Here is an 11482-nt window from a genome sequence, read left to right as displayed (position 1 = left end):
GGTCAGGTTGTGGTTGGACTTGATGATCTTTAAGGTCTTTTCCAACCTGAGCAATTCTATGATTCTGTGATTCTATGGCAATATACTACATGCAGGTCTTAAGCAGACAGGGTCTCTGCAGAGTTTTTTTGGTGGCAGAGTGAGATATTAAAAATTTTCATCAACAACCTCACTGTCTCTAGATTAAGTTCCCCACCAAGAGCACTGGAAATGCACTTATCTTCAGTCTGATTCTATGACTCTGTGATTCTACAGCAGCATTTAAAGAGCTGCAGGGAAGCTGCTACTGTTCATAACACAGAAGTATACTTCCTTCACATTCAATAATTTGGGGGCATCAATCTGTGATGTGTCATCATTATTTTATTTTGAAAATGTGATAAATTAAGCTATCTTTAATTTCCTGCTTAATGTACCTCCATAGGCTTTATATTTTGGATGTTAAAAAAAAGAAAAATATTAAACAAAAATCACATTTTATTTGTATTTTCTGTTGACTCATTATATTTCACACCACTTGGATAGAAAAAATACAGACTAACTTGCTTTGAGTTGGCAGCACCACAGTGCATCATTTGCAATTTAACAGAACTGTTATGAAAAACCTAAATTTCATTGAAGCATTACAGCTTCCTGAAAAGCTAACCTTAATACTGTGCTTCTGGACAATACTTTTAAAAAAACAAACAAACCACTATGTTTCATTATAAAGTAAGAGTTAATAAAAATTAAAATAGAAAGGATTTGACATACTTATCCCATTCACTGTAATCCCGTGGTATATTTTTCTTACTTCTTTGTTTGTTTTGGAACTTTTCATTCTGAAAAAGAAACGGCCAACCTATAAGATAATTTCCAAAAGAAAAAACTCACTTTTTTTTTTCTGTAATAGATATCCCTACTAATTAACAGTCATGACTAATTTCAGTACAGTCTTGAATATTTAATTTGCGTAGCTTTAAGGAACATCTTTATGCATTTGATGTATCATTGTAATCAGACTTTATCTGCACTGCCCTGTTACACATCACAGAGGCACTGGATAAATTTTTTCAAACAGGAGACTGCTCTTTCTAAAAAGTATACTGAATTGCCATCTTCCAAACCATATTTTCAACACAGCAAGGAACTTTATTTAAAAGGTGGGAAACTCTGCCTTTGTAATGAGATGCTTAATGCTGAAATTGATTCACTAACCTCATTTTAGGCTTGCCATTCCCAAGAGAATGCAATGCACAATTTCTCACAGCCTCTGGAGGCTTCAAAACAAGCATAAAAAGAACATTTGCTCTGACTTTTAGATAGCATCTTTATACTTCTTTGACACATTCCAACTGAGCTAATTTCCAAGATGATTTACACTCATTCTTGCTTTTAGACAAGGTCCACCACTGCTATTTGCCTCACCTAGAATTTATCCTTAGGATAATTTATCCTTCAACAATCCATCACAATAACTGACTCAGCTGGCATGTATTGCAACCCATCTCCTATCCCAGTGGAACATATTTCCATAGCTGTCACCTTTGGCATCTCTTCCACCTTTGCCAGACCGTTTCTGATACGTCTCTCCCTGCTTGTTGACTCCCACATTCAACAAGGTGTGGTTCCAAACAGGATTCCATTGTGGAACAGCCAGTTCAAAATATTCCATGTACTCTTTGCTGTTTGTTCAACCCTCCTCTTACCTTGCAATCCATCTCTCACCAAGTTAGACCAGTGTAATTGTTTGTAGGATTGCAGATTTACAGTCATGTGGGTACAAACAATTTGATAGAGATTAAAGTGCAACCCCTAAACATCTGTACCAGTGCAAGTGAGCACGCGATAAACTGGACCAAGGAAACCAGCAGCAGCAACCTCTTAAACTAGATTTACCAGTGGTGACACTGTTACAAGGAAATACTTCCGCACTTGAATACAAGCACCTCAATTTACATAATGCAAATGTGTGCCTTCCTATAAACACTTGCAGCTATCTATAATACTAGGTTACATAAACCTTTGTAGTATGTGACTCCAGAATTACACATAATGTTCTCAGTTGTTCAAGAAGCTAGACAAAACGACAAACATGCTTAGTGATTAACGCATGTTTGGAGAAGGTAACCTAGATACGGCTTCCTAGAAAACGACATTGTTATGAATGCATTCTGTATGTTACAAACTTCTTTTCAAATATAAGCACATTGCTTAAATGAGCATATAGTTAAACTCAGAAGAAAACTCATGCTGTATTACACACTAATGCAACTTTAATACAGCAAGAGAACTACAGTGTGTCCTTTAATGGAATAAATCAGAAATGTTGACTCAAAATTTCAAAAATCCTTAACATTCTAGGTCTCATATTCTCAAGGTCATTGTAACCAAACCATGGCTACAGCAGAGTCAGGAATTTCTCGTTTGTTCTCATCCAAGAGCCTCTCATGAAAAGGTTATGCTTGCATGCTGTGTTAACTTTTCCCTGGTACTTGGCAGAAAACTAAAAAAATCCTCTGCCACTGTCATGTTCCTTGCTAGAACTCTCAATGCACGGATCTCACAGCGTCTGTAGCTCAGTGAATAATTTTTGGACCAAAAAATGGAGCTCAGACTGGATTTAGTTCAGATGCAAAAACTTGGCCTTGGATATCTGCCGGGTCCCTTGTGATAGAAGTTACTATTTTGAGCCAGCTAACCAGTATTCTTTTTCAATTTGGAATATCCAAAATAATATGAGGGCTGTATAGATAACATCACAGAGGAGTTTCCTAAAACAAAACTTGGAATGTGCACATCCTGCACTGTAGTACTGTGTTTGGCAAAGAACCTACATCTGCTGAAATCTCATCCACACTGCTTTATGGAAGTGAATACTTCTAAGCCCATACTTCTAGAAGATGGTTTAGTTCTGTCCTGGAGGAAGTGAGCAAAACTAATGATTAATCAATGTGGACAATCAGAAACAGAAATAATCAAGCTGTCTCCCTGATCCTCTTTTATTTTGCAGTATAGATGTAACCTCAAAATCCAAGGCAGTGTGAAACAGAAACAGGATTGTTAATACAGAAACTTCTGTATCATGTAAGAGAAGGAAATTCTGTTATAAAGCTCACTCTTCATTCATTTGTGGAAAATATGTCCCATGACTCTACACCAGTAAAAAAAAACCCTGCAAAATAAACCTAGTATATACCGTTTAACACTACCCTGAAACATGAAATGTGCATAGAAAAGGGTGTTTAAGATTTGCTTCAGAAATTAACTCTTGATCAAGATTAAAAGATAATTACAACATGCATGCTAGTATCTAAGAGGCAGTTTTGTTTAAACATTGGTCTCTTACAAGACAGCTTAAAGGGTTTTATTTTCTGGTTAACAAAATCTAGTAAGAGAGGTTCAATGGATAGAAGTTCTTAAAATCTGAATTTACTAATTTTAGAAAGACATAATTAACATACTTATGTAAAAATAATGTTTTAGAAAATTGGAGATACCTCGAAAGCAGGAAGACAGCTGCTGGAACAACGAATAGGTGGCAAGTTATCTTGTCCTTCATGCAGTGTGCCTGTTTTCAAAAGCTGTGCTTTATTATCATCTTCATTCATTTCTGCCACCCAGCTCTGAAAATAAGTAAGAATCCATTCCATAAAGCTGTACAACAGACACACATTGTAGTCTACAACGACCCTGCAACTATCCTTACAATACAAAGCTCTTAATGAGGAAAAGCAATTAAAATAAAGATTAAAAATAAACCTTAAAATAAAGCTTAAAAAGCTTAAACATAAGCTTAAGTTCCTTAAATTAAAAGGGTTATTTTTGTTCATAACTTTGCCAATTCAAGAAAACTTAATGATGAACACAGTACAAGTGCACCTTCCTTTATCATCTTTTAGAGTCCAAAAAGGGGAACCATTATAAAGAGAAACATGCAAAAATTAAAGCAGAAGTGCTTCTGATCATTCAGAAGCACTTGGAGAATCATCCTTAAAAGACTGGAAACAAATAGTCTCAAAAAGAAATAGCATAATTGATTAGAACATGCTATGAACAAAGTTGCCTCTAACCCTTTAGATTTAGAAAGCAACAAAAAGCATTCACCTGTCTTTTCATATAATGCATTTAAAAATAGTTTTGTTTAGTTTCTCATAAGATTAGTTTTGCTGCTTCACTTTCTCCTACATAATTCAAAGCATGTTTGTTTCTGGGCCGTAAAAAGCATTACTTCGTTACTTAAGGAGCGTGACCAGCAGGTCAAAGGAGGTGATCCTACTCTACCCTGGTCAGGCCTCACCTGGAGTACTCTGTCCAGGTCTGGGCTCCCTGGTACAAAAAAGACAGAGATCTCCTGGAGAGAGTCCAGCAGAGGGCCACAAAAATGATAAAGGGCCTGGAGCATCTCCCCTTTTGAGGAAAGGTGGGGTTACCCGGGTCTGTTCAGCCTCAAGAAAAGAAGCCTAAGAGGGAAACTTATTAATGTTTATAAATATCTTAAGTGTGGGACAATGGCTAACCTCTTTTCAGTGGTCTGTGTTGACAGGACAAGGGGAAATGGCCATAAACTGGAGCATAGGAAGTTCTGCACCAATATGTGAAGGAACTTCTGCACAGTGACAGAGCACAGGAACAGACTGCCCAGGGAGGTTGTGGATTCTCCTCCTCTGGAGATACTCAAGTCTTGCCTGGATGCCTATGTGTGCAGCGTACTGAAAGGATCCTGTTCTGGCAGGGGGCTGGACTTGATGATCTCTAGAGGTCCCTTCCAGCCCTATAATTCTGTGATTCTATAATATACATATCTGGATTTTCTATCACAGGCAAGATGCGCTACTGAGGAATGTCACTACAAGAGATTCTGTTTTTCAGATAAAATAATATAATCTAAAATGCTTATGCCACCTAGACTTCTTCAATATTTTCAGTTGGATAAGGAGATCTTTAGTTCCTACACTGAACAGTATGGAAAAATTATTTGCATTTTCTTGAACAGATTGTGGAAAGTGCTTTTTCTATACGCAGTTTGCAATTGTTTTGAGCTTTTTCAAATGAAAAAAAATAAAAAACAAATATGTTCTGTAGAGTTATAACGGGTATTAAAGATTCATTAGCATTATCTCAATAAATATTAAAAAAGAAAACCACAACAGAACCTATCATTTCCTCATTTAATCAAATAATCACTTTCTACTTAAGCATAAGATGAGGTTGAATAACCACTCACAACTGATAAAACAAAGAGATTACATTACTGACCACTGTAAACTAGAGTCATACTGTACCATCAGTTCATCATTAATTGTTTCCCATTCTTCAGCTGTAAAATCAGCTGCTGTGGCTGCAGGTTTATCTTTTCTGAGAACTCTGCTCCCTGGAGCTAAATGCTTAATACGCTTTTCACAAAACAACGTCAGGTCAGGATAACATCCCTCTTCACCAGACCTTTAAAATGAACACGTGTAAGTAACACAAGAAAATTCTCTGCAAATGTCCGTACTTTTCTGTATACAGTGACTACAGAGTGCTGTTTTCCTGTTGAAACTGAAGTCTATCACCCCTTGATTTTGATCAGAAAATTTCAGTTAACCACTTTCCAGCAGACATACAAACACAGTTCCAAGTACTCATAAAAAATGTCATTGTAATTTTCAGCAAAAGTGGAACAGGCATAGCACTTGATATTGCCACAAACAGGAAAGATGTGATTCCGTAAAAACGCAGTAGCAGAATTTGAGAAAAAGCTGGCATGGTTTATCAAACCTTTTTGATGGGTTAAATGAGAACTTGAATTTCTAACTCTTCATTTAATCATCTGGACACTTTTAACACAATTACTTTCACAGTGCATTTTAATTTCAAATTTTTAAATGGGAAAGTCACAAAGATTCAAGAGAAATAGAATGAGAATCCAATTAGTAACAAAGTGTAGAAAAGATAACATTTACCTTAGTACCCTCAGAATCTTTTCCAGGTGTTGAACGTCTGTACATTTTTCAATGAACTTGTAGTCGAGATGACTAATAGGTATTTGATATGTTTTAGTAGTTCCTTGATCCAGCAAATACATTTTTGACTCATCACCCATAACTAAACACTAAAAGAAAAAAAATCTCTGGGCACTTACATGTATTTTGAAGCAATGCTAATTTAAGGAATAGCCGTGTTTATGCCACAAAGTACTATCTGCAGTAGAATTATTGCTACAAAAGAAAAATTTCCGATTTAAAGACCGGATAACACAATTTGTTCTTCACAGAAGCCTACAGAGAAGCAGCAATCGCAACATAGCAACCGTTGCTATGTACAACATGGCGGCTGGCGGCGCGGAGGTGATCGACAGAGAAGGCGCGGGACCCCACACTGCCACCCCTTTGCGAGGCGCCCGCAGAGCCTCGCCGGCTCTGTGCGGAGGTAACGGCGCTGCACGACGGCCCCGACACCCACCTGCCCGAGCGTCGAACAGCCCTGCCCTTCACCGTGGACACCCGCCTCGCCGGCGCATGCGCAGCGGAGAGATGGAGAAGGAGAACTGCGCGGCGGCGTAGGGCGGGGGTACGAGGCGCTTCCCGCGCCTAGGCTGAGGGGCGGCGGGCCCTGGCAGCGCGCGGTCTCTGGACTTGCAGCTCTCTAGCGTTCTGGCTATTAGAAACGCGTGCCGCTATTTTAATTTATATTTTATTAAATATAATTTCCAGCATTGTGCTGATAAATGAAAAGGTTCTTTGATCTTAGAAATGATTTGACTTCAGGGTATTCCCTTCAGAAGTACGGCAGTTGGGTTTCAGGCTTCATAAAACATCACTGGTTTGCTTTCAGTGTATTTTATCCAGTGTAAATCGGTTCGATGCTCTTCCAAGTGCCCTGGTCCTCACCACTGCCCATAACCTTACGTTACCCTCACTAAAACCCATCCCTGCTGCTTTCTGCAGTAGCCTGTACACTCCCTAACAGCGGCATCATACCATACTGACAGCAGTGAAATGACACGTTTGTCTTTCAACACTCTCATCAGCACTAGCCTCAAAATTTGGATTTGCAAGCATTTAATCAGGCTGAATTAGCATCAGGCACAAAGCAGCAGTGTTTTGTAAGACACATCACCACAATGGGTAGTTTAGTATCACTTAGCAAATACTCTGAATAGGAAAAGGGATGCAAAAAGTTTTGGCTTATCAGTACAAAACAACCACTTCTTGTTACAGATTCATGACAGAAGTAAAATTATGTTATTTCAGTTTTACCTTATCCAAATATCTTTATACTCCAGACCTACTTATTTTGGTGAGTACAAGCAAGGTCACAAAGCAGTGTGAGAATTTGCATTTACACATTTCTTAATTTTTATCCTGATTTGGGTCCTGTCGAGTTCAAATCCAAATTTCAGACCTGATTTTGTGTTGCCTTCAATATGTCTTCACTGGATTTATTCAAACCAAGATTTTATGTAGTTCACAGGAGTCCAAAAAACGTTGAAAAGAGTTAAAACACAAGTAAGGTTTAGGCAAGAGTTGTGAAAACAAGGTTAACACAACTAAAAAATGAATACAATACTAATGAATTTAATAGACTAAAATTTAAGTAAGAAATCCGTTTCTGAAAGTAGTATAGACAGAATTGTGATGGTATGACAAGTAATATCACAGTAAAGTTTAATAGTTCAATATCTTAAACCAGAAAATTATGCATTTATACACCAATGGATTTACAGAGCAAAGTTGCCAGAAATACTGAAGTATAAAATTAATATATCTTCAAGTCAAATCACCGGGCATCAAAAACCACCACTGGAATTGTGCAGTTAAAGAAAAATGTGTTGCAGTTCAAAAAAGATCCAGGAGAGGAAAGGGGTCAGGGAGAACAAAAAGAGAGAATGCATAAATCTGAAGTCACAGGTAACTGTATAAATTGTTTCTGAAATGCTCTGATAATTAACCCCACAACACTTTCCCTCTTCAGAAGGCTGTATAATAGCAAACATTCACAGTATGTCAGACAAGATTATTTATTATAGTTTTCTTAAAAAATGGAAAACTAAAAGTACCAAAAAACAAGGTCCTGAATTACACTCCAGAGATGTCCCTATGGTAGTTTGATGTGTTGATTTTCAGCCTTGAAGGATCCTTGCATCATTAATCTCAGTTTTCTTACACACCTTGCCCCCATGGCTTCCCAAATTCATTCAATTGCCTTTGTAAAAGGATACATCTTTTTGTTCTTTTCTTGTACATTATTCTGTACCCACATTCTCGGCATCTGATTGGATCTCTTGCCTTTATTTCATTTTCCGTATGACATTCTGATATGATGGAGAAAGAGAACAGCAATGGATGAACAAAAGCAGTACTGCTAAAGCACAGATAACTTTCAGAAATAATAATAGTCAAATTCTTTTTACTGGCAAATAAAGCATAATAGAAAATAATTGCACTGAATTTTAATAAGTAACTGAATGATCTTAATGTACTGTTAAGGGAAAAAAAAAAAAGGATTGGCATACTTATATTGCTAAAAATTATCAAAACATTACTGTACAGAATACATTCCACAATCAAAACTCCACTAATGAAATCTTCATCTCAGCCCCTCTCAGCCACCAAGTTTATTTTCCTAAGCCAAAATTTTTCAGAGGCTTTTAAAGTGGCTATTCAAAAGCTCTAATTTTCACTTTATTAACTTATGTATAGCTAAGAGAAAATTTGGCTATTGCACATTAGTAAAAGTTGAGTATTTCCAAAAAACCTTGTCTCCAAGATGCAATAAATAAAAGTTCCACTCTCATCCTCTAGAGATGCAGGACCTCCACACAGCAGAAGAATTTCTAGTCAACGACTTCCATATCGATATCCACAGGTAGTCCACGTGTGTGGGAGCATCAGTGCATAAAGCTTAATGGATCATCAGGATCCACAATGCAGTTATGTAGATTTCTGTACTCTGCAGCACTATGATCGCGCATTCCTCATTATTAGAGCATCAAATATCATTAATGCCTTTTCTTTACCTCCACAAATGTAAATCATTGGCTGCTGCTTTGGAGGCTGAACGTCCTTCTGTGAATCCATGTTCTAAATAAAAACAAACAAAAAAAAAGCATGTTTTTTGTTGTTGGCCTACGCAAATATTTCAATATTTCCATCTGAAGTTGACAGAAGTTGAAAAACTTATTTTAAAATAAATACAAAAATATTCAAGCTGTGTTTGATACATGCTACGTAAGATGATTCACATTGAAAGAGACTTCAAAAATTCATCTAGTTCAACTTCCTCCTCAAAACAGTCAGCTCAGGTCTTTACAATCAGCTGTCAAAAAGCTCTGAAGATGGAGGCTGCACGTTGTTTTATATTAAAGAGAATTTTAAACAGTAATGCTCACTTAATATTTTTTTTTCCTCCCTTCTGCTGGTGGTAAGAGTTTTAACCTTGCTGGAAACAAAAACTAATTCAATTTTTTCTCTCTCATAGCACTAGATGCCCCAGTCTACCTTTTCATTGTTTGATCTAATTAATTAGAAATCCTGGGAGAATCCTCTGTTGGTAGAATAGTAGCCATTAAAAAGAAATTAATAAACGGGGGCGAGGGAGAAAAAATTCTGTGAAAATTCTAAAAGAACTACCAATTGACTAACTATTAGATAATCAGTAGTGCTCTCCAAGCATCAGTTCATGTCTTACTGTAATAGTTTAGGTCGCTCAACCTTATTTAGACTCAAGTATTCCTTCACAGTATCAGACAACTACTCCACAAACATTTCACTTTTTAGCAACCCTGATCTAACACGTAAGCACTGTTGCAAACATACATTTTGAGGTTGTGACCATACAGAGAAAGAAAGCACTCTTTTTTTCCTCCCAGTGTAAATCTAGGCTAGAATACAAATATATTCATGTTTTGTTTTGTTTTTCTTTGAGGTTGCTGAGCCTGGTTATGGGACACTTTTGCTTAATTTCCTAGTACACTTCCCCGACCTTCAGTTTGTCCCAACCTAAATGCACTAATGGCTTGAGAACTGGAGAATGACAGAAATATTTCATTCTTTGTTGGCAAGAGGCTGATTAGTAAATGCCAAATCCCCCTGCAAAACCCCCTATTATGCCACTTCATTCAAGATAATTCGAGATAATCCATTAAACTCTGTAGCTTTTAAATAAGGCTTTGCTTTATTGCTATCACAGTAGAACCTTAACATACATGCAATATAGTCATGTTATACCAATAGACTGCAATTAGATTTTGGCAGTCATTCCCTCGGCGCTTGAAAACAACGGCACCAGACACCACCCCAAAGCCCGCCTCGGTTTAGCGACAGGCACGCCTCCTCCCCGCTGACCCCCAGGGGTTTTAACGGGCTTGGGCGGACCTTTCCCCACTCACCCCTCAGGGCACCACCGCCAGCCCGGCAGGGAGAAGCCGAAAGCGGCACCGGTCCGCACACGCCTCGTCGTCCTCTCGGCGCGGAATGATGACGTCACTGCGCAGCGCCGGGGGGCGGGGCCTGCGCTGCCGTCCCTACGCGCTGTGGAGGGTTTGCTGCGGTTAGCGGCTCGCGGAGCTTCTGCAGAGAGAGGGCGGGAGGCGCCTGAGGCTGGCGCTGGTAGCCACGAACCGGCGCTGAGAGAAGAGGGACCTTCTCTCAGGAGGAGAATGCTCCCAGGCCACCATATAGGCATTGTACGCTGGGGGGTATACACGAAGGAGCTGTGCGACCCGGGAGCGCCGACTTTTCCTATGAGAAAAGTTCCTTTCTCTGTGTCCTACAGAGAAAGCAGACAGCTGCGTGTTTAGCTTAAATCCTGCCACAGGTCTCGTCATACGAGTGAAGGGTTTTACGGCCGATGACTTTACTTCGCCATTCTTTTCGTGCTTAGAAACTCTTTATCTAAGATATATGACTACCAACTAAATCTCGGTACCCTGTGGGCTGTGCCATATATCCCCGCGTTGAAACAAACTGACAAGCCGCGGTGCTGTATATAAATACTATTTGTAGGATCGTGCTCCGCAGGCGTCCTGTGGGAGTAATCACATGTCCTCAAGTCCGCAGGAATTCTGCTTTATGCCTGGAAAACGTTTAACAAATACTGTTCAATATTTACAAAACGTGTTCATCATTCAAGAATCCCACTGATGTAAGGAAATGCCTCTTTCTGAATGTCGAATAAGAATTGTTTCCTGGGGAAACGATGAGGTTTTATCAGTTATAATTTGATTCTCTCATAGCAGCAAATCACCTAGATGGATAACCTATAAGTCACGTAAAATAAACTTGAGAAACAATAAATACTTGCTGTTTTCCTCATTTAAGCTAAAATTAATAACATACTAACGATTTCTAGGCTGCTCACCAGCTTTGTCATGCTGCTGTGCGAAAATAAAGCTAAATCTAACTTCTGAGTGCCAGAATAAAACACGTGCAAGAAAAACGGGACGTGCACGGCAGTGACGCTCGCTGCCCCCGGTCCTCCGCTGCGGTCCTCGGAGCTGGAGCTGCTGCCGAGATCA

The 11482-nt window shown here is 38.7% G+C and overlaps 2 protein-coding genes across 7 annotated transcripts in view; both read right to left on the bottom strand.

Annotated features, from left to right (window-relative positions):
* The window catches only part of SPAG1 (sperm associated antigen 1), a 38746-nt gene extending 31357 nt beyond the window's left edge, over positions 1-7389 (bottom strand). The window contains exons 1-5 of one of the 5 annotated variants that reach the window (XM_019614172.2): positions 6427-7389; positions 5928-6182; positions 5265-5424; positions 3480-3605; positions 754-821 (exon numbers count right to left, since the gene is read on the bottom strand). In XM_019614172.2, coding sequence (XP_019469717.1) covers positions 754-821; positions 3480-3605; positions 5265-5424; positions 5928-6067 — 494 coding nt within the window. In that variant the 5' untranslated portion in view covers positions 6068-6182; positions 6427-7389. Of the gene's footprint in view, positions 1-753; positions 822-3479; positions 3606-5264; positions 5425-5927 lie in introns of all 5 variants that reach the window. The other 4 variants (XM_019614173.2, XM_019614174.2, XM_031552897.1 and 1 more) reach the window with 4 other exon arrangements.
* A 225-nt stretch (positions 7390-7614) lies between these two features.
* On the bottom strand, positions 7615-10463 carry POLR2K (RNA polymerase II subunit K). Of its 2 annotated transcripts, none has more exons than XM_003214254.4 (4): positions 10355-10463; positions 8984-9047; positions 8186-8278; positions 7615-7766 (listed from the first exon to the last, which is right to left on the bottom strand). In XM_003214254.4, the coding sequence occupies exons 2-4, from the start codon at positions 9042-9044 to the stop codon at positions 7744-7746; spliced, it is 177 nt and encodes a 58-aa protein (XP_003214302.1). In that variant the 5' UTR covers positions 9045-9047; positions 10355-10463; the 3' UTR covers positions 7615-7743. The 2 variants fall into 2 exon arrangements, with proteins under 2 accessions (XP_003214302.1, XP_019469731.1); XM_019614186.2 differs by having other exon boundaries at positions 10341-10447.
* Between the last annotated feature and the right edge of the window lie 1019 nt (positions 10464-11482).

The sequence above is a fragment of the Meleagris gallopavo genome, chromosome 3, assembly GCF_000146605.3.
Source record: "Meleagris gallopavo isolate NT-WF06-2002-E0010 breed Aviagen turkey brand Nicholas breeding stock chromosome 3, Turkey_5.1, whole genome shotgun sequence".
NCBI lineage: Eukaryota > Metazoa > Chordata > Aves > Galliformes > Phasianidae > Meleagris > Meleagris gallopavo.
Note: the sequence above shows the minus strand (reverse complement) of the source record. Positions and strands in the feature narration are given on the sequence as shown.